This window comes from Sciurus vulgaris (assembly GCF_902686455.1).
Source record: "Sciurus vulgaris genome assembly, chromosome: 9".
Lineage (NCBI taxonomy): Eukaryota > Metazoa > Chordata > Mammalia > Rodentia > Sciuridae > Sciurus > Sciurus vulgaris.
In genome coordinates, this window is record NC_136469.1 from 113,774,593 (window position 1) to 113,801,977 (window position 27,385).

A 27,385-nucleotide genomic window follows, 5' to 3' on the forward strand; every position below is an offset into this window, starting at 1 on the left:
ACTTCTTCCTGTGCCCTAGAAAATCATTACCATTCATGGTACTGTGGCAGAGAAAGAAATGTACATTTTAGCAAGCATAAAAACGCTTTGTCCAGTATGTACAATAATAAACAATGTGACAAAAATTGGAGACATCCAACTTTCACTGACCAATTTAAGAAGCCACAATTTATTAACTATAGATTTCTATTTCTCCCCCTAGGACTTTTAAGGAAAATAAGAGTAATCACATCTTTTACTTTACCAATGTTTTCAAAGACCTCTATAGCTTCCTATAATCTTCTCTCTAAAAAGAAGTAATCCTAAAATGTTAGGATAGCAAAGGATGGGATAAAAGGAAGAAAGATTAGAAAATCTGCTTTCTATAACTATCCTAATTCTCTGCTTAGTAAAATACTGAATAATTATTAATTTGCATACCTCTATCCTTATAGTATCCACATCACCCAAATGATAATCCAGGGGGAAAAAAATGGATCTTTTTTTTACTTTAGGAAAAAAACAATTTATGAAAAATTTACTAAATCAGTTCAAGAACATACAATCATTATGGTAGACTCCCATTATAAAGAAGCACACTACATGGTCTACGGTAGAGCTTCACCTGCAGATAACTAAAGATAAAAGGAAATGGACATTAAAAAACGATTTTCCATAGTTTCTTTTTTCCATCAAAAACAATTATCCTTTATACCTCCACAGTTTAATTTAAGCATCCAATTATTTCGCAATCATACAAAATTCAAATCTCATTGCTACCATAAACTAATTTAAAATCCCAGGCCAAGACTCAGAAACATAAGACATGAAAAATGACAAAAGATGACATTATTAGAAAAGTCATGGTCTTTGGAGTAAATAGATGGGTACAAAAAGTGCTGAATCTTACTTCTGGCATTTGTGATATTAATATAAATACATCACTTAATATCTAACTTAATTTTATTCCTGTAAAATGAGAATACATATGTCAAAATTAAGTAAGAAAGAACTTGCACATCTGATCTTTGTCTAACAATATTAACTACAAAACCTTTGATTTCAAAGCCTTATTTTGTGAAACTGATTTCACAGTTCTGCTGCTAATATTAGAAATGTAATTTCAGAAAATAAGTATCAAAACAATGTGTTTTCATTTTAATGACTGCGACAACCAAGGAGGCAAATGGGTGGAATCCTGAAGAACTTTTTTTATTGGCACTACTTTTCTTTTTTGGCAGTATGGAGACTGAATCCAGGAGCACTCTACCACTATGATACATCACAGTTACATTTATTTTGACCCAGCATCTCACTAGATTGCCCCTACTGGCCTCAAACTTGCAATACTCCTGCCTTGGCCCCTCAAAATGGTATGTGCCCACTATGCCTGGGTTGGAACTACATCTTTTGTAAAGATAGCTGCAAAGCTACTTTTCCACACTTTCTTCTTCTGAGTCTGCTACACAAAGAACTTATGGAAGACTTGTTTTTTCCTAATGTTCACTTAGAAGAAACTATGGTAAGCTCCCAGTAAACAATTTTTATATAAACTGTTTTACTAAGATATAAGAGCCAAAAGCAGTGGCATATGCCACTAATCCCAGCAACTTGGAAGGCTGAGGCAGGAGGACTGCAAGTTCGAGATCAGGATGGGAAATTTAGGGAGACCCTGCCTCATAAAAATTGAAAAGAGGCTGGAGATATAATTCTGTGGTAGAATTACCTGGGTTCAATCCTCAGTACTGGAAGGGGGAAAATTATGTGAGTAAAAGCAACAGAAAGAAGAAGGTATTGGATATGTATCCCATTGTTTTTAAAAAGGGCAGAGATACAGACAAAATTTCTCTGTATATAACATAAAAGAAGTTGATTTGTGAAGACAGAAACAAACAAGGAGAACGTCACATGAAAACCAAAGATTACAGGAATACACTCGCAAGTCAAAGAAGAGTAAAACATGGATGGCAAACTAACAGAAACTAGCAAGAAGCCAAACATTTCCCCTAGGGCTTTCAGAAGAAGCATGACCCTAACAACACCTTAATTTCAGACTTCTAAGTCTCTGGAACTATGAGACAGTAAATTTTAATTACAACTGCACCTGCCACAAAAATGACTTAGATGTAAACTTAAAAAATGAATTTTAAAAAGCTATATGCAGAGTCAGGTGCACTGGTATACTTCAGTAATCACAGCAACTGGAAGGCTGAGGCAGGAAGACTGCAAGTTCAAAGCCAGCCTCAGCAACTTAGCAAGGCCCTGTTTCTAAATAAAATATTTTTAAAAGTCCCCTCTCCCCCAACCCCAGGGATGTGGCTCAGTGGTTAAGCACCCCTGGGTTCAATTCCTGGTACCAAAACAAAAAAAAATCTATATGCACAAACTACAAAACCTCACTGATTGAGGTGGTCATGGTATACACCTACAATCTCAGGGACTCAAAAGGCTGATACAGGAGGATCGAAATTTGGAGACCAGACTCAGCAACTTAGCAAGATACTGCTTAAAATAAATAAAAAGGGTTGGGAATATGATTCAGAGGTAAAGTGACTCTGGGTTCCATCCCCAGTACAAAAGAAGGAAGGAAGGCAGGCAGGAAGGCAGGAAGGCAAAACTATAATAACACTAACAAAACAAATATTTAAATAAATGCAGAGATATTCTATGTTCAAGGAACAGAAGGAAGGTTCAACAATATACAGATGCAATTCCTCCCAACTTGATATACAGATTCACAATACCAATAAAATTCTCTAGCAAGCTATTTCATAGACATCAAAAACTGAATATAAAAAATTAATAGAGCCAACACAATATTAAGGAAAAACAAAGCTGAATGACTCACAGTATCTGATTTCAAGACTCACTATAAAGCTACTATAATCAAGACAGCATGGAAATAGTAAAAGGACAGACACACCAATAGAAGAGAACAGAGAGCCTAGAAATAGACCCATACTCACATAATAAATTGTTCTTTAATAAAGGAGCAAACAGAGAGAAAGGATTGTATTTTTAATAAACAGGGCTAGAAATGGATGCCCCATATGCAAAACAATTAGAAAAAAAAGTAAACTGCAGTTTACATTTTCTACACTAGTAAAGGTACAAAGTTATACCAACAGGGTGATGATAAAAAAAAAAAAAAATCACAACAGTAATACTGTGTTAAAGATAATATTAAAAAAGGCATTAACACCATACAATTTATCGTGCCCTTTATCCTAGCATTCCCACTCCTAGACAATGCCTAAGGAAATCATTTCATTATAGTAAGGGGAAAAAACTAGAAATCATAATATGAATCACTGAAGTATTACGTATAATGAAAAAAACAAGAACTGAAAAATCCAACTATTGAGGGATCTACAAGATTGGTGGTACAATCTAACGGAATACTACAAATAAATGAGTAGACTTCTGGTTTCTGATCCAGCATGAAAAAGCTTGGCAGTTATTGCTCCCACAGGAAGAAGAAAGCCTGTAAAAAACACTGAAAATGAATAATTCTTCTTAACTCCATCAGAGAACTCGAGTCAACAGGGCAAAGAGCTATATCACAAACAGGAGAGACAGGGGAATACAGAATCACAACCAGAAAAGCTCAAGAGAATCTTTGCTGGAACTCCTACTGGGGGAATGTCCCTGAAGGTAACTGGAGAATACCTGGAGGCTTAAGTAAGAACAAATATGAGACTAGCTGGCCCTGACACATGCCTGTAATCCCAACTCAGGAGGCTGAGACATGAGGATTACAAGTTCAAAGTAGACTCAGCAATTTCGTGAGACCCTGTCTCAAAATAAAAAGTAAAAATAAAGGGCTGGGGATGTGACTCTGTGGTTAAATGTCCTTGGGTTCAAACCCTGGTACCACAAAAAAAAAAATAAATAAATAAAAAATAAAAAGACTAAAGCTCCCAAACTTTTGTAGTGTTTTCCTCCAAGACCACAATACCAGGTTCTCATACAGAAGACAGGAGAGAAATTCCTTTGGCAGGGAGAAGGGGAGTGGAGCCATTTTGAAATAAGCACACAACATTCTGTTGCCGGAGCCCCCGTACTGAGATCAGAACACAGAGGCATGCTACACTCCCAGCCCTTTTTGTGTCTACTTTGAGTCAGGATATTACTAAATTCCAGGATGGCCTTGAACTTGCATTCTTTCACCTCATCCTCTTGAGTAGCTAGGACAACAGGTATCCAATATCATGCCCATCCATTCTTTTCTTTTCCTTCCTTCCTTCCCCTCCCTCCCTCCCTCCCTCCCTCCCTCCCTTCTTTCTTTCTTTCTTTCTTTCTTTTTTCGGGGGGTGGGGGGGGTGGGGGAGGTTGGGGGGTACTGGGGATTGAACCCAGAGGAACTTAACCACTGAGTCACATCTCCAGTCCTTTTTATTATTTTTATTTTTATTTTAAGACAGGGTCTTGCTAAATTGCTGAGGCTGGTCTTAAACTTGAAATCCTCCTGTTTCAGTCTCCAGAGTCCCTGGCGAATTATAAGCATGTAATAATTCCTAGGATCATTCTGCCCAGCTCTATTCTGCCCTTTTAAACAAGAGCTACCCAAGAATAACACTGTACCAGTCGATCCAACTGAAGTTTTTACCAGAGCAAATAAACCTGAAGGAAGGGAAACACCCAAAATCTAGTCCCCTAGCCTCACCTAACATCTCACCTAAAGAGGGAGGGTGACAAAGAAGCATTCGTGAAGGTCACAGTCCAGGCATATAGAGTCATTAAATGGCTAAAACCCAATTATACGACTACAAAATCCTTCCATCCCCCTACACCTTACCATTAATAGGGCTCCAGTATAACAACAGATTACATGTCTCAGATCTTATTTAAGAAGTTTCTAAGGAATTCCAAAGGCAACAAGGGGACAAAAATGAGGACACTAGGGGAAATTTTAACTTCTGATATCTGCAGCTACAGCAAATAACAAACACTGCCTAATCTTTAGTCAGCAAAACATAAAATCTTACACTAAAGGCTCAATCACTTCAGTTCTTTTTACCCAGTACACATCATGCTCAGCTTTCAATACCCCCCCACCCCCAAAAAAAAGTACACTAGAAGACAAAAAACACATAGCGAAGGCTTGGGAGTAGAGTGCTTGCCTTGCAAGCACAAGACCCTGGGTTCAATTCCCAGCACCGGAAAAAAACAAACAAACAAACAAACAAAAAACAACCACATAGCCAGAATGAAATCTGGCGGCAGAAATGTTGCAACTATATGATGAAGATCCTAAGTGTCCCAATAGAAAAAGCTGACAACATGCAAGAACTCTGTAATGAAAGCAGAGAAAAAAACTCAAAGAAGAGTTAATAGGTAAAGTCAGAGGACTGGTGATGTAGCTCAGTGGTAGCGTACTTGCCTAGTAAGCACAAATCCCTGGGTTTAATCCCCAGTACCACCCCCCAAAAAATATATATGTATGTAAGTATGTATATAGAGAGGGGGGAAGGAACTGCTAAAAATCAAAAGCAGTACAACAGAAATTATGAACGCCTTTGATGGACTCTTGGTACAGGAAAAACAGCTGAAGAGACGTCAGTAGAAACTTTCAAAACTGAAATGCGAAGGAAAAAGAATGAAAAGGACAGAACAGAGGGCTGGGGATGTAGCTCAGTGGTGTAGCACTTGCCTAGCACGCACAAGGCTCTTGGTTTGATGCCCAGTAGAGAGAGAGAAAAAAATAGAATATACAAGAACTGCAGGGCAATTTAAAAAGGTGCAATGGGAATATAAGAAAAATAAGAAATATTTCAAGCAATAATAAATTCCTCAAAATTAACAATCTCCCAAAATTAATATATACCAAATCGTATAGATCCAGCAAGCTCAGAGAATTCAACAAGGATAAATATCAAAAAAACATACTATGCATATCATATTCAAACTGCAGAAAATCAAAGACAAACAGCACTACCTATTATAGCAAAAGGTTCCAAAAACCCTAACCAAGCACTGGATAAATAAATTTGATAGGCCTCTTAGTTAGAATCCCTAAATAAATTATGGTAGTCATACAAAAGAATATCACTTACCTGTCTCTATTTTTTTTAAAAGTATCTCTGTTCACTAAGGTAAGCAAAAAAGCAAAATACAGAACAATGCATGCATGGGATATAATCACTAGACAATATTATCTTAAAGGACCACCTTTATATATGAGAGGTTCACTCTTGCCCCAAAACATCTTTGTTATGTGACACGTGAGTATAACACTAGATCTATCCTGAAAAAATATACCAAAAAATTCTAATTTGACTCTGGAGAAAAGCAGAAAACAGAGAAGTCAGTAATCACTAAGTTGAATACTTTTTTTTTCACTGCATGTACCCTTTTTTCTGTACTTCTGAGGTAAGAGGATCGCATACCTGAGGCCAGCCTCAGCAATTTAGCAAGACCTTTTCCTCAAACTTTAATAAAATTAAAAGGGCTGGTAATGCAGTTTAGTTGTAAAAGTGTCCTTGGTTCAATTTCCAGTACTGGAAGGGGAAAAAAATAATTCTTACTAAATGTTTTTCATGCTTGATGCTTACAATCAAACAAAATACCCTGGGGAAGCATTTTACTAATATGGGGGCGGGGTGCAGAAAAGTTTCTAGAAGATGAAACAGGAAATTGTACAGTATCCACCATTATCAGTATCATTATCAGGGTGGAAAACAGTTTTAAAGTGTCATCTCTCTTACTTTAACAAAAATTTAAAATATTAGAATAATCTGAGTTCTCCTTCAAACATAAATCTCTGTAAGAGAACAATGCTTACAAATGATTATAAACCATTAATTCTTTTAAAAAAAAATTCAACGGGCTGGGGATATAGCTCAGTTGGTAGAGTGTTTGCCTCCCTGGGTTCAACCCCCAGTACCACAAAAAAAAAAAAAAAAAAAAAAAAAAAAAAATCCAAAAGTCCACTGCTGTAAACTAAATTGTATACCATCTCATTAAATTCATTTGTTGAAGCCCTAACCTCAATGCAATGGTATCTGGATCATATTACCCCTTTGAGAGATAATTAGATGAGGTCATGAGCACAGGGCCCTCACAACAGATTCGTGCCCTTATAAGAACAGATTAACAGAGAGTTTACTCTCCCCTCTCCACGTGAGGATACACCTAGAAAGCTGCAATCTACAACTCAGGAAGAGAGCCCTCACTGGAACCAGATCGTGTGGACACCTTGATCAAGACTTTCAGCCTCCAAATACTGTTAAGAAAATAAATTTATATCATTTTAATTAACCAGTCTACAGTATTTTGTTATGACCACACAAGCTGAACAAGACATTCACAAAAGTGACAAAAAAAGAGGGAAGGATTGGTTGTCACCACTGGAAGCAACTATTATACCAAATCTTTATTCTGAAAATAAGCAATTTTCATTCCATTTGATGATGGAAAACTTCTTTTACAGACAATTTTGGCTCAATAAATTTAAGGCTGACAATTAGGAAAATCACTTTTCTGTAAAACCCTCAATAAAAAAAATGACTTAGGAAAGGATCATCTAGTAAGTGAAAACTAACTTATCAGGTGATAGGATGCCAAGAAACAAAATATATTAGCAGGAAGTCAAAATCTTAACCTCACAATTTATTGCTAATTGTAACGGGAATAAAACACATCTTTAAGTCAGGTATGGTGGCGCTCGCTAAATTCCAGCAACTCTGGAAACTGAGGCAGGAGGCCTATAGGTTCAAAGCCAGCCTCAGCAACTTAGCAAGGCCCTAAGCAACTAAGCAAGACCCTGTCTCTAAAAAAGAAAAAAACAAAAACAAAAACAAAAAGAGATTGAGATGTGATTTAGTGGTTAAGCACCCCAGGTGTTTAATCCCAAGTACCAAAAACTAACTAACTATCTATCTATCTATCTACATCAATATCTACAGGTATCTATAGATAGATATATATCTCCATCTACCAAAAACTGTATGCCCCTCATCTTAATCAAATGATTTAACAAGTGACCTAGCATCACTAGCAATAATAATTCATGTTTTAGTTCATCTTTTTTGCTGCTGTGACTAAGACTCGACCAGCACAATTGTAGAGGAGGAAAAGTTTATTTGGGGGTTCACAGTTTCAGAGGTCTCAACTCATAGAAGGCTGGCTCCATTCCTTGGGGCTCCAGATGAGGCAGAATATCAAGGTGGAAGAGTGTGGTGGAGGGAAGCAGTTCACATGATGATCAGGAAGCAGAGAGAGACTCCACTGGCCAGACACAAAATATATACTCCAAAGACACACCCCAATGACCCACCCCTCCAGCTATATCCTACCCACCTTCAGTTACCACTCAATTAATCCCATTAGGGAATTAATCCACTGATTGGGTTAAGGCTCTCATAACCCAATCACTTCACCTCTGAGCCTTCTTTCATTGTCTCACACATGAGCTTCTGGGAGACATCTTACATCCAAACCCTAACAACTTATATACTAATATAATTTAATATGAAATATACAATATCACTTGAAATCTTATCCAAAATTGTTTAACCTGAAGTTAATCAAACCTTTACACTTAAACTCCCAGTAGCTTCAGTGTTAATGACATGAGGAGGGGAAAAAAAGAAAGGTGTGTGTGGGCGAGAACTACTGTAAATTTTAAAAGAGCCAAGAATACATTTGTGTTTGTGAATTTTAAGGTGATCCTGATAATTTAAAAAGATATAAAACACTTTTTAAAATAATTAATTGGGCTGGGGTTGTAGCTCAGTGACAGCGCTTGCCTACCAAGTGCAAGGCACTGGGTTTGATTCTCAGCACCAAACATAAATTAATTAATTAATTAATTAATTAAATGCCCACTGCCAACTAAAAAATATACATATTAAAAGAGCTGCAGACTAAAGTTTTTTTGTGGTGAAATTATAGTCAACGACAGTCATATTAACTGTTTGATCTTAATATTGGGAATAGGAACGTACTGTTCTTTCAACTTTTCCACTGGAAAATTTCTTAATTAAAAATCAAGGTCATATAGAATTTAGGGATACAGCTTAGTGGTGGTGGGTTCAATCCCTAGCAAACACAAAAGGTGAAAAAGACAATAAACAGACAAAATAGGAAAACCATTGCTACTGTTATTGTTTTGGATTTTACTGGAAGCTGGGGACTGAACCCTGGGCCTTACACACACAAGGCAACTGCTCTGCCACTGAGCATACCCCAGTCTCTGATTTTTCTGTTTAACTTAAAAAAAAAAAAATATATATATATATATATACATATATATATACATACATATATATATATACATATATATATACATATATATATATATAAATGGTGAGAATATGATGAATTGGACTGCCTGGTACACTGCCAATGCTAAGGTAATTTACACAGTACTTTCTAAAATGCACTTTGGACATGGTATTGAAAGTTCAAATTCATTTGGGCACAGTGGCACCTGCCTGTAATCCTAGCAACTCAGGAGGCTAAGGCAGGAAGATACATAAGCTGGAGGCCAGCCCCAGCTAATTAGCAAGGCCCTGCATCAAAATAAAAATAAAAAGGACTGGGGATACAGCTCGGTGGTAAAGTGCCCAGGGTTCAATCCCCAGCACCAAAACTGAATAAATAAATAGTAAATAAATAAATAAGAAGTTCAGATACTATGACCTAGTCATTTTTTTTTCAGGAATCTATCTTAGGGATATAAACTTAGAAAAAAAAAAAAAATGTGAAATCTACTCACAAGAGGATCTCAAGTTCAAGGCTAGCCTTGGCAACTCTGCAAGACCCTGTCTCAAAAAATAAAGAGGGCTGGGTATATAGCTCAGTGGTAAAGCTTCCTTATATTCAATTCCCAGTTTAAAAAAAAAATTATGTAAAGATCCACATTCAATTATTTAGTGGGGAAATATAAACAACTCATAAAAATATTCAATGAAAAAATGGGGGGCTGGGGAGATAGCTTAGTTGGTAGAGTGCTTGCCTTGCAAGCACAAGGCCCTGGGTTCAATCCCCAGCACCATTTAAAAAAAAAAAAAAAAAAAAAAGGTTAAGTCAGGTAATACAGTCATTAAAAGTTTTTAGCCAGCCTGGGCAATTTAGCAAGACCCTGTCTCAAAATAAAAAATAAAGGGCTAGGATGTGGCACAGTGGTGGAGTGCTCCTGAGTTTAATCCCCAGTACTGCCAAGAAAAGGAAGAAAAGAAGGAAGGAAGGAAGGAAGGAAGGAAGGAAGGAAGGAAGGAAGGAAGGAAGGAAGGGAGGGAGGGAGGGAGGGAGGGAGGGAAGGAGGGAGAGAGGGAGGGAGAGAGGGAGAAAGGAAGAAAGGAAGGAAGGAAGGAAGGAGAGAGAGAGAGAAAGAAAGAAAATACCGTGAAGAAAACACAATATGTATTTAGAGAAAAAAGGATTCAAATTAGTATACATATTTAAATTCTTAAAAAAAAAAAAAAAAAAGATGCTGCTACCAAATGCTATCTGGTTGATGAAAGACTATAGCTTACTTCCATTACCTTTGTATATTTTTCTAAATTCTCATAGAAAATCCAAGAAATAGGATTGTCTTGTGTTCCCAATAAATATTAATAAGCTGTATGCTCTTATTCTCATGGTCATATTCCTGATTTTGTCACCTAAAACTGCATCACCAAAAACCACAACTTCTAAAATCAATTCCAAATTTTCCAGATTCCCAAACTCCTTGGACTAAGTTCACTTTTTTAGTATTTCCAAATCTAGCTTCATTACAACTTAACTGGCTTTATCACAATCACTCTCTTTCATTATCAACCACTTCTAAAAGTCCTAACTTCCCTCCTCATTCAGTTTAGATTCCATGAATGTTTGTTATAAACACTCTGGCAAAATACGGATAACCTGGATGCTTTCTTCCTTCATGGTACTCACATAAAGCCCCAAAGCTAGTTAAACTTATTTCCAAATAACTAAAATAGAAAAAACAAAAAACAAATTAAAAAAAAAAAATTGTGTGTCCTCTCCAAGCACCACAAGAAAAAAACAAAAAATAAAAAACTAAAAAAAACCCCACAACCATCATTAATTGGTCTCATGTTAAAATGAAGACCACGAGTCCCAAATCAAAATTTAAAATTTCCCTAAATGTCTGCTCCTATTAAAGATTAATCACTCCATTTATTCTCTTATTCTGTGAATATCATCCCCTCTGTTCTTTTCAAGGACTTTGCACCTTCCCTGGCAATCTAGTTGGGGGGAAAAAAAGGACTTAGCAATTTTTCTTTAACATATTCAATTTCCCCTGCTCATCAACATACGAACGCATTCTTAAAATCCACCAGAAGTTTTAAATAGATTCCTCAAGCCACAGTCTTCTCCCGCTATGGCTTCTCCTTTCTGCTCTGCTGTTAGAGGAAAAACTACTTTTTTTTTTTTTTTTTTTTAAAAACTTCTTCCCACTCCATTCAGACCTGTCTTCACCATTCCAATAAGAACACTTGTCAAGGTCACTAATGATCACCATGATACAAACTCAATGGTCATGAAAAGGCAGATCACTTTCTTCCTGAAACTGTCTTGATTTCAGTGACACCACACACTTCACACTTTCCTAATACAACAACTAATAACCGACTCTTCTTATCCTCTGTGGGTTCTCCTCAGTTCAGCTTCAAAATGTACAAAGGGCTCAGAACAAAAACCAAAATTTCACCACAAAACCTCATCTTTTCTTACCAATTTCTCTTAAATTATCAGGTTTAGGTGTGATGGGCTGACAGATCTGGCTCCATGAGAATGTGATAGGCCAGACTCTAAGGGAAATGACTGAACAGACAACATTTTGCTCTGAGACTCCATGTTATGTAGGAAATAAGCTTCTCCCATGGGAATACCCTGCCTCTGTACCCATCATCAGGTACTTAATGTGACATGTTTAATAATATACAATGGCAACTTCTTTGTAGTAAAAATTGCTCTCTTTTGACCTCTATTGCTCTTAACCAATGTACCATGTAAACAGTAATCGTGTGGATGTTAGCAACCATTCTTTAGTTTGTACTTAGGTAAGGGTCATTTTGACCCACTTCCCCCTCTGTTGATGATCTCATGATGTTAGTTTGTAATTTCGAATCATAGCAACAGACACTTATGATTGATATGATTTTTGGTATAAGAACCCCTACAACCCTGTGGTCGGGGCTGTTCTCCCAATAGTCATTTTTTGGGGCATTGTGTGAGACAGTCAGTTGGCCAGCTTAATAAAGACTCTCAAATTTGGACGTCTTAGTGGTGACTGGTCTGTTCTTAAGTTGCGCCCCATAACGTTAGGCTTTAAATATATCATACAAATGTATATAAACACATTTATATGTGTGTGTTTCTATGTGTGCCAAATCTATGTCCAGATCTGAATTCCAGACTAATATATTCAACCACTTGTTATTTTCCCAACTTAAAACCTGACAAAAAAACAACACAAATTTCTTTTCTTTTTTTCTGGTACTGGGAATCAAACCCACAGCTGAGAAAACCCTTAAAGGAGACAAACCAGGCAAAGTGGCACATGCTTGTAATCCCAGCAATTTGGAGGCTGATGTAAGAGGATCACAAGCAAGTTCAAAGACAGTCCCAGCAATTCAGCAAGGTCCTAATAAGCAACTTAGTGAGAGCCTGTCTCAAAAAATAAAAAGGACTGGGGTGTGGCTCAGTGGTACCTGGGTTCTATTCCAGGTACCAAAAAATAAAGGAGACAAACACAGTTGGTCGGTACTTTTGCATTTCTCCTTCTAAAATACAAAAACCTTGTCTGGACTTCTCGCAGTCATTTTGAGAATTTGCAGACAAGTCACATCCCATAAGAATGGTAAATTGAACCTTAGATGTGGTAACACTGCAAAGTCCCCAACCAATCCTGGAATACATTCCTCCAGATTTTACTTCTTTCCCTTTCCTTTTTTCTTTCTTGGTATGTGTTTTGGGTTGTTGGGTCCTGGGGATTGAACCCAGGGCCTTGCACATGTTAGACAAGTGCTCTAACAATGAGCTACATCACCAACCCTCTTATTGTGAAACTGGGTCCACCTAAATTGCCCAAGCTGGCTTAGAATTTCCAATCTTACTGCCTCGGCATGTACCACCTTCACCTGGCCCAAACTTTTCTTATTTGTTTAAAACCACTGCTAATTTTGTTATATCCAGCAAACTAAGTCCCTGACTCTTAGATCCTTTTTCCTCAATATCCTTATCTCTTATTGAGATCTTCAATCTCAATTCATTCTCTACAGTTATCTTATAAAAAACCACAAATCTTGGGCTGGGGATTGTGGTTCAGTGGTAGTGTGCTTGCCTGGCATGCATGAGGACCCAAGTTCAATCCCCAGTATCTCACTCATACACATAATAAATTTTAAAAAACACAAACACTGTCCTTTACATTAAACACTCCAATGGTGATTAGAGTCACTTAAAATCCAAATTCTTTACCCTGGGATTAGGAAATTTTATGTGATCCAACTCCCCATCTACATCTCCAACTTCATCTTTTACCATACTCTTCCCTTGCCCATAATACTCCACCCACCGTGTTGGTTTCTTAAACAAAACAATCTTATTCTACTTTAAGATCTTGACATTAACTGTTTCCATTAATTTGGAATATTCTTCCCTCTAGAGACATGGTTTTAATCATTCAGATATTAATTTAAGCCTAAAATTTTCGAAAAGGTCTTTCTGATATCTAATCAATAGTAAGTGATTCATTTCATCTATGCAATTTTACTACATTTCTTTGCACTGCATTTATCAACTGTTTTTCTCTCTCTGCCCTATTTGACACTATCTCCGGCACATATCGTGATGCCTAGCAAAGAAAGCCCTCAAATATTTGTTAATAAATCAAGGATTGCTTGGCACTGATGAAGAAAAGATATATAAGTGATGAGACTGAAAATCAGAGTCTACAAGGGAAACAACTAAAACATATTAGAAATTACAGATATGAGCCTGGCTACACAACTGTAATCCCAGCAACCTGGCAGATACTGTCTCTATCCAAAAAAAAAAAAAAAAAAAAAAAAAGCAGCAGTAGCTCCTGGGAATGTAGCTCAATGGTGGAGCACCCCTGGGTTTAACTTCCCGTACTGCAAAAGAAAGAGTTAGAGACTTGAATTTAAAGTGACATGGGGGGCTGGGAAGACAGCTCAGCTGGTAGAGTGCTTGCCTCACAAGCACAAGGCCCTGAGTTCGATACCCGGGACCGCAAAAAAATAAAATAAAAATAAAAAATAAAGTGACATGGGAATAACATTTAAAACTTAGGAAAAGGGGATGGGGTTGTAGCACAGGCACTGTGTCCATTTACAACTTAAAAAAAAAAGGAAAATTGCCAAATGTGTGTATATGTACATAAATGGGGATGGGGAAGCAATGAGAAAAAAGTACCAAAATTAAAGTGTATCTCTATATTTGAAAAGTTCCAAGGTCAAAAAAAAAATAAAAATTCTTTTTTAAATTGAGATGGGGGTCTCATTACATTACCCAGGCTGGTCCCAACTCTGGGCTCAATCAGCCATCCCACCACAGCATCCCAAGTAGCTGGAACTATAGGTGTGCACAACCAATCTGATGCACAGATAAAGTTTGTTAAAGAAAATAATTATTTGTAGGGGTGGAATTGCAGGTAATCGTTATTGTAAGGTCATTTCCTATATTTTCTAAAATTCTATAATAAGCAAATATATTGCTTTTCTTTTTGGTGCTGGGGATTGAACCCAGGGCCTTGTGCATGCAAGGTAAGCACTCTACCAACTAAACTATATCCCTAGCCCCAATTATATTGCCTTTATAAAAGATAGTTTTAGTCGTAGATGGACACAATACCTTTATTTAATTTCTTTACTTATATGTGGTACTGAGGATTGAACCCAGTGCCTCACACATGCTAGGCAAGTGCTCTACCACTGAGCTACAATCTCAGCTCCAATATACTGCTTTTCTATTCAGAGAAATTGGCTATTCATTTGAAAAAGAAAAGCAATTAAATCATCCTTCATTATAAAATGAATGCCAGTTATTTATATGCATGTAAAAGTTGATCATCCTAATATATGCTCAGGTCAATTCCAATTTATCTTGAGTTATCAGTGTAAGGATTATTCCTAAGACTTTCCCTCCCAGAAATTAAGTTACCCTACCCCTTAAACTATACAAACACCTATAATCGGATGTTTGTTATCTCACTGTCTTATTGGACCATAATATACTCATAACACCAAGGATCATGTCTGTTTTATTAACATAAGTGACATTTGATAAAAATCTGATGAATAAATAAAAAATAATATAAGCTAAAAAACAAAAAAAAAAGCCACAAAAGGATACAGATATCCACATAAAGGGCTAGGGATACAGCTCAGTGGTAGAGCACTTCCCTAGTATGTATTAGGCCCTGGGTTCAATCCCTAGTATTAGAAATAAAGAAACAAAACAAAACCAGATGTGATATAGACTAAATAAATACCCCATTAGATTTTCAAACAGGACAAAATTGAGCAAAAGTTTCCCTTCTCACCATCACTTCTCACCAGCTGTTTTCCTGTGGGTACCAGGAACTGAACAGGAGCACTCCACCAGAGAGGTACATCCTTAGTGGGCCACTGTGCCCAGCTGATTCCCAGGCTTTTTTTTTTTTTTTTTTTTTTTTTTTTTGGGGTGGGCAGGGGTGATACCAGGGTTTGAACTCAGGGGCACTTAACCACTGAGCCACATCCCTAGCCCTTTTCTGTACTTTAGAGACAGGGTCTCTCACTGAGTTGCTTAGTACCTCACTAAATTGCTGAGGTTGGCTTTGAACTTGCAATCCTCCTGCCTCAACCCTAATCCTCCTGAGCAGCTGGGATTACATGGTGCCCCACCACGCCTAGCGCTTCCCAGTTTTGACGTGAATGTTCCATTATCCCAAATCAAGACCTACGGAATAGAAATCCAACTTCACCTGGAGGCAATATTTATCAAAATATTCAACTCTTTCTAGTCTCAGAAGCAAGAAAAAAAAGATTACTTTCTCGGTGGTTGAGATACAGTCCCCAGAGCTTAAGAAAATCCCTAACTGGTTCAGGAAAACAAGCACCTCCTGCTTACCAAGCAACAGGCTAAGCAAAGGATAATGGAATATCAATAAGATAGATCTCTGCCCTCAGGGATTCACAGGATTCCTTACAGGCAGCTGGAGATAAAGGACCTAACAAAGCAAACATCTTTAAGTATATAATAAAAGTAACAATCAATGGCTGGGGATGCAGTTTAATGTCAGGCCACTTGACAGAAAGCACAAGGCCCTGGGCTCAATCCCCAAAACTTTCAGAAAGGAAGAAAGTAAGGAAGAAAGCAAGTAAGCTAGCTTATGACTAAATCCACAGACAAAAAAAAAAAAAGGTCTGACACATGACAATATTAAATTTCATCCAAACACAACGAGTACTCAGTATATACCACTCCCACATATATACCTAAAATTCTTACACATGTGCACCAGCAAGAAATTGGAAATAGCCTAGTGGCTCGGGAGGCTGAGGCAGGAGGCCTGCAAGTTCAAAGCCAGCCTCAACAACTTAAGAAGGCCCTAAGCAAATTGCAAGATCCTATCTCAAAATAAAAAAGAAAGGGCTGGGGACATGGTTTAGGGGTTAAGATCCCCTGGGTTCAATGTCCAGTACCAAAATTTAAAAAAGAAAAAAGAAAGAAAAGAAATTAGAAATAGCTCTAATAGACTGATGCATAAATAAGGAAATATCTTTACAAAACCAAGGGGAACTACATAGCAATTTAAGAGAAAGGAAGCACAAAATGTTTTATCAGCAGTTGAAAAGCAATAACATTAGCCAACTGACAATTCCAAATAGAATGGTTCATTTGAAACAAAGAAGTCTAAAAGAAAACACACACACAGAGAAAAGGATACATACAAACTTAAGTGAACAAAGGCCTGTGCTAAACTTATGAAAAGAATACTTTCTCAGCAGCTTAAAATTTTTGATACCTAAAAGTTGGGGCACAGTGACCCACACTATAATGCTACTCAAGGGACTGGGGCAAGGATTGCAAATTCGAGGTCATCCTTAGCCCCTTAGTCTCAAAAATTAAAAGGGCTGAGGATGTAGTTCAGTAATAGAATGCTCCTGGGTTCAATACCCAGTAGTATACTTTAGAATATTACCAAGCCCACTATATTCTAGGCAACCTGCAACAAGTTGAAAAGAAAAAGATATATAAGAGTTCTCAAGGAGCAGGATGTAAGTATAATTACCAATAATAAAATAAGTGCTTTAATAAAGTCTGACAGTGCCAGGCATGGTGGCACACACTTATAATCCCAACTCAGGAGACTGAGGCAGCAGGTTTACAAGTTCAAGGCAAGTATCAGCAACTTAGCAAGACTGTCTCAAAATAAAAAGATATGGGGGAAGAGGGATCGTGATAAAGAACCCCCAGGTTCAATCTCCAGTACTGATATAAATAAAGAACTAGAACAATATACAGTCACAAATTTTTTTAAATGCTGAGGAAAAGATGCAGATGTATATTATAATTATCTATGAAAAGTCTTTTAGACTTTCAAAACTCTGAGTGTAAAAGTGTTTTACATTTGAAGACACTATACAGACAAAAATACGTGGCACATGCCTGTAATACCAAACTCGGGAGGCTAAAGCAGGATGATGACAAGTGAGGACAGCTTCAGCAATTTAGCAAGACCCTAGGCAACTTAACAAGAGCCTTTCTCAAAATAAAAAATAAAAAGGGCTGCGATGTAGCTCTGTGGTCATGGGTTCAATTCCCCAGCAACATCCTAAAAAATAATGAGATGAGAGAGAAAAAAGAAAGAAGCAGATACTGAGTATAAGCTACTCTTTCTATAATACTAGTAATGTTTGAAAGAAAAAACCTGATATCAAAGTCCTGTGCTACCAACAAATTACTTATACTGGTGGATAAGTAGATTTCAAAAGGTAAAGTTAATTAATTGCCTCAGGGCTACAACTTTCTGGTCTATGAAACAAGAATAACGTAAATCTCACAAAGCTTCATATATATGCATATATATATATATATATTAGGCATTTAACTATATAAGTAGTTATTTAAATTTGTAGTAAAAACAAAGAACCTAACAGGAAAAAGGAAAAGGGATTATAAAAAAATAAAATAAAAATTAAAAAAAAAAAAAAAAAAACAGACTGCTGAGGATCAAACCCAGGACCTCCTAACTTGGCCAGGCAAGAACTCTACCACTGAACTATATTTATAGGCCCCCAAAAAGATTTTGAGTAAAATGAAGTTTGCCTACCTTTTCAGAATCACAATTACAGAACAATATGGATGTCAAGTGGATGTGACCAGATGCATTCTGGTTTACAAAATCCTTTTCTTTCTTTCTTTTTTTTTTGGTGGTATTAGGGATTGAACCCAGGGGCGCTTTACCACTGAAGCTACACACACCCCATTTTTTTGGAGGCAGGGTGTCACTAACTTGCCAAGGCTGGCCTCAGCCTCCAGAGCAGCTATTACAGGCATGTGCCACAAGTACCCAACCCAAAACCCAATTTTGAAATCCCTTACATCAGGATCCAGAATTACATACCACAGGATTAGAATCTGGATTCCTTGGTCCAGGTCCAGAAAGAAATCCAAAACTCTAATTGAAAGCCTCCCAAATAAACTTTTCTTTTCATTTGGAAAGGTGCCATTTTTACACAAACTTTTCTTCAACTTAACTAACACCTTGACAAGACCCACATATATCCCTGTAATACTCCCTTTGGCCAGCAGGCCCATGGGTTGTTTGCACATGAAATACTATCAGAAGTATGTGTTCTGGTCCTATCCAGGCATGGTGGTACAAGCTTATAATCCCAGCAACTGGGAAGGCTGAGGCAGAAGGATCACAAGTTGCAGGCTAGCCTCAGCAACTTTAGGGAGACCCAGTCTCATAATACAAAGGGCTGACCTGTAATCCCAGCAGCTCAGGAAGCAGTTCAAAATTTGCCTTAGCAATTTAGTGAGGACCTAAGCAACTTGGCTTGGAGCTATAGTTCAGTAGTAGAGCCCTTCTTAGTTTATACAAGGCCCTGGATTCCATCCCCAGCAACTATAGAACAAAAAATCAAAAATCATCTAGGTACAGAAAATAAATGCTTTGGGAGTTCTGAGGATATATGTATGAAGGGAGCTGAGTTTTTTTTAGGGGGTGGGTACCAGGAATTGAACCCAGGGGCACTTCCCACCTAGCCACATCCCCAGCCCTTTTTAATATTTTATTTAGAGACAGGGTCTTACTAAATTGCTTAGGGCCTTGCTAAGTTCGCTGAGGCTGGTTTTGAATTCACTATCCTCCTGCCTTAACCTTCTGAGCCTCTGGGATTACAGGCATGTGCCACAATGCTCAACTTGACCAGGGTTCTAAAGGAAAGTGAAAACTGACCTCAAATTTCAGAAATCAGTTTCAAAGGAATTATAGGAGTACAGGGATGATCTGTACCTGAATTGAAACTAGTGAGCAGAGAGATTGATAAAATTAGTCAAGAAATACATTTACATATTTAGATAGGTTTCAGAGCTCTTACATATACTCAAACATAGCTGTGAAATTACACCATGTTATCTTTGGAGGAAAAGTGCCCTTTTTCATATCAAAGTAAAAGACATTTAGAGTAGAATGACCGGTACCCAAATCGAGATATAGAATGTTACCAGCACCATAAACCTCTCTCTACACAATTATTTTCCTGATGCTAATAGCATAGATTAGTTTTCACTATGTTTGAGTAAAATTACAGATATGAGTATATATTACGTGACTTTTTTTTTTAATTTGGAAATATTCTTTTTTTTTATTGTAAACTAATGGGATACATGTTGTTTCTCTGTTCGTAGGGAGTAAAGGCATACCATTTGTGTAATCATAAATTTACATAGGGTAATGTTGTTTGATTCATTCTGTTATTTTTTTCCTTCCTCCCCACCCCTTTTATTTTTGAAGGTTTTCAAAAGATGCCTTTCAGTATCTTGTTTAAAAATTCAGTAATGGCTGGGTGTTGGGCATGCTGGTAGTCCTAGCTACTGGGGAGGCTAAAGGCGGAAGGATCACAAGTTTGAGACCAGTCTGGGCAACTTAGAACCTGTCTAAATTTAAAGTGCTCCTAGCTTAGTGGTAGAGCACCCCTTGGCTCAGTACCCAGTACCCAAAAAGATAAATAAGAATACAGTAATGGTTTCTTAGAAAAAGTTCAGACTGTTGAATTTTAGTGTCAGAAGAGACCTGATACTAGGCCAAATTCCTTATTTATAAGATAGGAATCCAAAGCCCAAAGAGGTTAGTTGTTGCTTAGCAACACAGAACTGTTAATGATGGACCCAGGATTTTTGTATACCAGTCTACCCCAAATGTAATAAAGAGTTGTTTTGTGGGACCATCCTTTGCATAAAATAGTAAGTACCATAAAAGCTGAATGTTAATAAGACTTTGTATGAAAGACGGACTAGGGATGTAGCTCAGTGGAAGAGTCCTTGCCTGGTATTCATGAGGCCCTGGGTTCGATCCCCAGCAACAAAAAAGATAAAAGAGGGTGACACATGAGTATCAAGCATTTAAATGTATCTTTTCCCCCCCCCTCTCATAATGAGAACTTAAACTTGCCAAGAGGCAGAGATATTTAGTTCCTGAAACATAGTAAATTTAGTTTAGAGTGTGGGCTTCTAAATTTTAAGTCGTTCATTTTTCTACCTATTACCTTGAGTTACTGACTCCTTTTTTTTTTTTTTTTTTGTATTGGTAAAATAAAATGTGAAATACAATCTAAAAGTGTTACTTGATAAGCTTTGATTTGATTTTTAACCCAATCTATAAGCTTTCTGTGCTCATCCCACTCTAGAACCCCATAAGGTACACTATTTAAATAAGTTACACAGAACTGTAACATACATTAATGTGAAAGAAAAAATAATTTCTACTTAAAAAATTGTTCAAATTCTGGTTGCATTCATATTTTATATGTAATTTTAGCTTTTTCTTTACATCAAAGAGGGGCTGGAGAGCACTTGCCTAGCATATGCAAAGGCCCCCAGTTCAATCTCCTACACCACACCAAAAAAAAAGTTTAAAATAAAAGTAAAAATATAAAAATAAAAATATTAAACTTCAAAACAAAATATTCAAAGCCAGTAATTTTTTTGGTACCTTGTCCATCCTTTAGATAGACACAACATATCTTACATAGTTAACTGTCTTACATGTTCTTCTAAAGAGTTCTGTCTAGCCTTGTGTGGTGTTACATGACTATTTTCCAGCAGCTCGGGAGGCTGAGGCAAGAGGATTTCAAGTTCAAAACCAGCCTCAGAAACTTAGCAAGACCCTGTCTCAAAATTAAAAGTGAAAAGGGCTAGGCATGTGGCTCAATGGTAAGCACCCCTGGGTTCAACCCACAGTACCAAAAAAAGTTGAAGATGTTGCTATACATACCATAATCTATAATGTATAGGTAAGCAATTCACCAATAATAATCTTCTTAAAATGTTAATAGTGCCAAAGTTAAGAGAAACCATGTCCTACAAACACCAAAAGACTTATAGATTTGCAACTGCTTCTATATAATCTAAATGGAGCTAAGTCAAATATATTAAATTTATAAAATTTAAAATGATTTTAAAGGGCTGAGGTTGTGGCTCAGCAGTACAGCACTTGCCGAGCACATAAGAGGCACTGGGTTCAATTCTCAATACCACATATAAATGAATGCATAAAATAAAGGTCCATCAATATCTAAAAAACATTTTTTTTAAAAAATGATTTTAAAAAACTACTTAAATGCTAAAGGAAAAAAATATACAAGAGAAATTTTCAGGAAACCATTTGTTTATGCCATAAACATTCCCTATGAGAACACTACAAAATGTCAGCAAAGTGCAGCTGCAATATGAAAAAAACTAGATATCATATAGCATTTAAAAAAAAAAAAAAAAACGTATATACACGGAATTAAGGGCATTTTACTTCACTGAGCTTCAAATGTTCAAATACTCTGTACTATAAAATGCAAGTAAATTTTAAAATTCTAGTTACCACTTATTTCAATGAGTTTAAACTGACATTAAATCAGGTTGTATTTAAATCCTTTAACCAGTAATTCAAACCAGGCTACCTTAAAACATAAGCAGACCTAGCTCCAAATTTGAAAACTGTATGTTTGCAGACAAATAATTTAACCTATCTTATTCTCAACCATCTTATCTAAGAAATGGAAACCTAATTCAAAGACCTGTTATTAGTTAGCAAGAGCTGGGTGTAGTAGTGTATGACTATAATCCCAACTACTAGGGAGGTTGAAGCAGGAGGATTGTAAATGCAAGGCCAGTCCAAGCAACTTAGTGAGGCCTGTCTCTAAACGAAAAATAAAAAGGACTAGGGATGCAGTTCAGTGGTGAAGTGCACCTTGGTTCAATCCCTGGCACCAAAAAAACAAAATTTAAATAATAAACCAAGCATGATGCACACCTGAAATCCCAGTGACCCAGGAAGTTGAGGCAAGAGGACTTCAAGTTCAAGATCAGCCTCAGCAATTCAGCCCGGCCCTAAGCAACATAGTGAGATCCTATCTCAAAATAAAAAATAAGGGCTGGCGATGTGGCTCAATGGTAAAGTTACTATGGGTTCAACCCCCAGTACCAATAAACACACATACTCAAACACCATATATATATATATATATACACACACACACACAAGAAAACATAAAATTAATGTATATATCAAAATATATAATTAAAGTATTATATACTTAAAATTACTAAAAAATGCATGTATAAAATAAAAAGGGCTGGGGATATTATCAATAATAGAGATGGCTAGTACAAAGTTCTAGGATCAATCCCCAGACCCATAGGGGAAAAAAAATGGCACAGGGCATGGCACACAACTGTACTCCCAGCAACTTGGGAAGGTGAAGCAGAATTATAAGTTTAAACTCAAGGAAGCCCTGTCTATAATAGAACATAAAAAGGGGCTGGGGATGTGGCTTGGTAGTTAAGTGCCCGGGGGTTCAATCCCTGGTATCAAAAAAAAAAAAAAGGAAAATTGGAAATAATGTATAAACAACAATACAGAAAAACACTCTATAAATGGCAATTAAAAGCAGCAATAATTGGTAGTAAACAATAATGTAATCCGTGAATGAAATACAGATTATGGTTGTATGTCCTCACACTCAAGAATTCACCTATATACCCAGTGGCTCAGGAGGTTGAGACAGGAAGATTGCAAATTCAAAGCCAGTTTCAGGAATTTAGTGAGACCCTATCTCAAAATAATATTAAAAAAAAAAAAAAAAAGTGCTAGGGATGTGGCTCAGTGGTTAAGCACCCCTGGGTTCAATCCATGGCACTATTTATTTAAAAAAAAAAAAAAAATTCACTTATATAACAACTCATAAAACTGTAAAATACACTTGAAATCAATTTTCCATTCCTAGCAACTTTGAACCATTACTTAAAATTCAGAGCCATATTTAAAATAAAAATCTGACAGATAAAAGATGAATTTCTAAATACTGTCTTATGGAAAAGAGGCCTTCATTTATTTTGAGTAAATAACATTCACATGACTCAAAATTCAAGAGAGGTCTGTGCCCCAAAAACACCCTATTCCCTTATACAGAAAAACCAATTACATCAGTTTCTCATGAATCCTTTCACTTTTACTGGAAATAATACATTTTTCCTCTCTTTTGACATAAAGGGGAGTTTCTTCCATTCTATTCTGCACCTTGCTTTTCACATTTATTTTAGAGGTTCTATTTTTTACTAGCATGTTTTAATTATACGTAGTAGTGGGATTCATTATGCCATTATGTTATATGCATATAACATATAACATATATGCATATAACATAATCTGATCCATCTTAGAGGCTATATTTTATTTGTAATTTATTTATTTATTTTTGGACTAGGATTAAATCCAGAGGCACTTAACCACTGCGCCACATCTCCAGCCTTTATTTATTTGTTTATTTTTATTTTGAGACAGGATCTTGCTAAGTTGTTTGGGCCTTGCTAACTCATTGAGGCTGGCTTTGAACTTGAATCCTCCTGCCTTAACATCCCAAGCCACTGGGATTACAGGCATGCACCATTGTGTCCAGCACTTATAACCTCTTATGACCAAAATTCAGCGAACATCACATATATTTACTAAAGCACAAAAGGGCAAAAAAAAAAAAAAAAAAAAAAAAAAAAAATCCTCATATTAACCAATATTCTTCATAAACACAAGCACATTAAACTTTGGTAAACTAGAGATTTATATCAGGTGACGTGATTAAATACTTATTTGATTAGTCACTCAAAATATTACTTACACACTTAAAGGAAATTTACATGGACTTCAACAATTTGAGTCTATTCAATATAATCAACTTAGAAAACTGAGCCCACTAAAACATCCATGAAAAAATAAAATAAAGCTATTTGTAGGTTATATTTATTCCAAGATTAAATTATCTGATCCTTTCCTAAATGTTCTTTGCAACCTACTTCCTGGAAGAAGTTTCCTTCCAGATTTACACAAGTAGTGCTCTTGAAAAAAATTACTTGTCCATTTGTTTTCTCTCTTTTATTTTTCTGATACACTGTGACTCTTGGATAGTACTAGTATAATAATATACGCTACCATAACAATAGAAGATTATCTGGTAATCTTTAACTCAAGTACTATATTGATGAAAAATCACCTTGCATAAAGCAGAGACTACAGGGATTATCAGAACAGTAATTTACCATTTCTAAATAAAAAAGAACGCTTTACCAATCTGTAAATTTCAGGACTGTACAAGTTTACTACAGAAGAAATGTTTGAGGGTGTTGACAATATTAGCTGCAATCTTTCATTAGAAGTAAATAAACTTTAAGAATACATTTTCTTATTAAAAAAGTAAAGTCACTGTTAAAATGTTTATTAGTATAGTCATTTATGACTATTTCTGCATTGTACCACAAAAATACAAAGTCATCCTTCCATTCAGTTTTGGCAAATGAGCAAACATAGAGGTCAAAGTTCATACACATGCTCTGTAAAACTAATCGTACGTATATACTACTATATTCAATAGGCCTGCTTAAATTTGTCATCTTTTATTTTTAATAATTTTTCTGTATCAGGTATACTTGGAAAGATCTGATCACTGTAGATTCAGTGACACAGATAAAAACTATCAGACTTATGTCAATTACTCACCACAGACTTAAGAATGTTGAATTTCACAAATCATACTGACATTATCAAAATATAAGCCATAAGAGAAAAAGGCAAATAGCAATAATCTTGAAAAAAAAATGTGAGTCTTAAAAAATCATTTGCAATATTATTTTTTGTTACATTCAATCAGGAAAAACACCTAGTATTCTTGTTAATTTTGGTAGGAAAAATTACACTAATACTTGCATAGTTTTGATTCAAATTACTAGCCCATTTTGAATACTTTATATAAATAAAGGTGGCCAGCACTAATGTGTAAAAATGCTGCAGGACTCAAAAGAAACAGGAGACAATTTTTTAAAAAAATATACACTATGTCGTGCTATGATCTTTTATGCCAAAATAAACCTACTCACTTAATGAAATAAAACCATGTATTTATCTGGTAAAATCCCTTGCTTTTAATATGCCTATTTTTTCAAAAGTAAGAATCAACTTAACTATGAGGGACATCATAATGAAGTTTCACAGCAGAAGAGTCACAGAGGCATTGTCTTAGGAGATACTCTGACCTACTACTTGTAAACAAAATTTTGAAGTATGCTAGCCACACACCTCATTATTTTTTCCTACCTAAAAACATTTAATACACCAAAGAACCTGCCTTTGACAGTCGAAAAGCTTTAGATAGCAATAAAAAGGCCTAGCAATTGGGGGTAAGTGGAAAAGAGATCATGATCTAATTTGGAATTAATTTCCTGTATCTCCAGTGAAAATTCCTTCATCCCCCTCCCATAAAGATACTATTCCATTATGCCTCCCCTTGTTTCCCAACACCCAGCTATGAGGGAGTAACTCTGAATGTCCTCCTTTCATCAATACTTAAGGACTCACGTCGTTTCTTCCCTACGGAAAGGACAGTAAAGGGCTGACAGGCAATAACCCAGAATACCCTTAAAAGTGTGGGCCTCAGAGCTGCGCTGCTCTCCGGATCCAGTTACCACCTCTCCCCTTCCCCCAACCCACTTCCCGGGTTTTCTCAGGCTCGGCCTGCTCTCTCCCCACCCCACAGCCACACTTCCAGCTGTTGCCACCGCCTCGGGTCTCTCTCTACCGCTGGTATCCCGCCGAGGAGTGCTCCCCTCCCCGCCTGCCCCCCAAACCGTGCTCCTCCCGGACACCCGCCCGCGAGACCGTCTATCCCAGGGCCCGGGGAGGGGAGGGCGGCTGGAGGAGGAGGGGGGAGACTGCTGCTTCCCCACAGGCAGAAGGGCGGCCGCAGGGAGTCGCCCGGGGGAAACCGAGGATGTCTGGGTCGCCGCTGGGAGGGCCCTCCCGCCCTGGGCTGAGGTGGGGGATGTCCGGGAGTTCATTTCTGACCTCCTCGCTCTTCAGCACCTCCTTGAACTCCCGCTTGATTCGCTGCACCGCGATGTTGGCCATGTCTCCGCCCGCAGCTGATTCGTACCCGCCTCCTCCGCCACAGCTACGACCACCGCCACCGCTGCCACCTCTTCCTCCACCGCCTCCTCCCTCGGTGATTCAGTCCCGAGCACACGAACGCTGCCACTGCCGCCCCTGCCGCCGCGCTCTCCTCAGTGTGGAATCACCTCCGCGCCCGGCCACCAAAATGGCGCCGGGTCCGCGCATGCGCACGACGTTGACCCGGCCGGGCGGCGCAGCCGCTCCCGTTGTAGCCCCATACGCCTCCGCCGCGAGCCCGCGCTGCGCCGCGCGTCTCAGGGGAGGCTCCGGCCGCGTGGCTCCGCCCTACCGGCGTCTGGGGCCGGGAGGGTGCGGCTAGCCGGCTGTCCAGCCCTGCGCGGGCCTCCCGGGAGCTCCCCTGCCCCTCCGCCCCTCTTTTCTACCCGTGTGATAAGATCCCGGCTCCAGCCCCTGGCCTCTGACCGCGAGTTCCAGCCCGACCTGTGCGCCCCCCTGACTCAGCCAGACCCACGACCACAGGCTGGACGTTTCTCGCTGTCTAGCATAGGAAAATACTCCTCCCGAACTCGGTCCGGCCCATTGTCGGTTGGTATAGCTCCAGAAAATCCACTGCGGTCGCTTTTGTTCTGGAACCATTGTAATGCCACTATTATTCGATCATCTCAGGGATTGCTAGTTATTAAGAATGCTTATTGTTGGATCCCACCGGGTGTACTTGAAACAGGTATTCCATGGAGAGGCCCGAGGTGGGTTTAGAAGCCA

The 27,385-nt window shown here is 37.7% G+C and overlaps 1 protein-coding gene across 1 annotated transcript in view; it reads right to left on the reverse strand.

Moving 5' to 3' along the window:
• Window positions 1-26,814, reverse strand: part of UBE2K (ubiquitin conjugating enzyme E2 K) — a 60,555-nt gene extending 33,741 nt beyond the window's left edge. Inside the window, exon 1 of the mRNA XM_079152883.1 lies at window positions 26,558-26,814. Coding sequence (XP_079009009.1) covers window positions 26,558-26,620 — 63 coding nt within the window. The 5' untranslated portion in view covers window positions 26,621-26,814. The remainder of the gene's footprint in view (window positions 1-26,557) is intronic.
• Window positions 26,815-27,385: the final 571 nt, after the last annotated feature.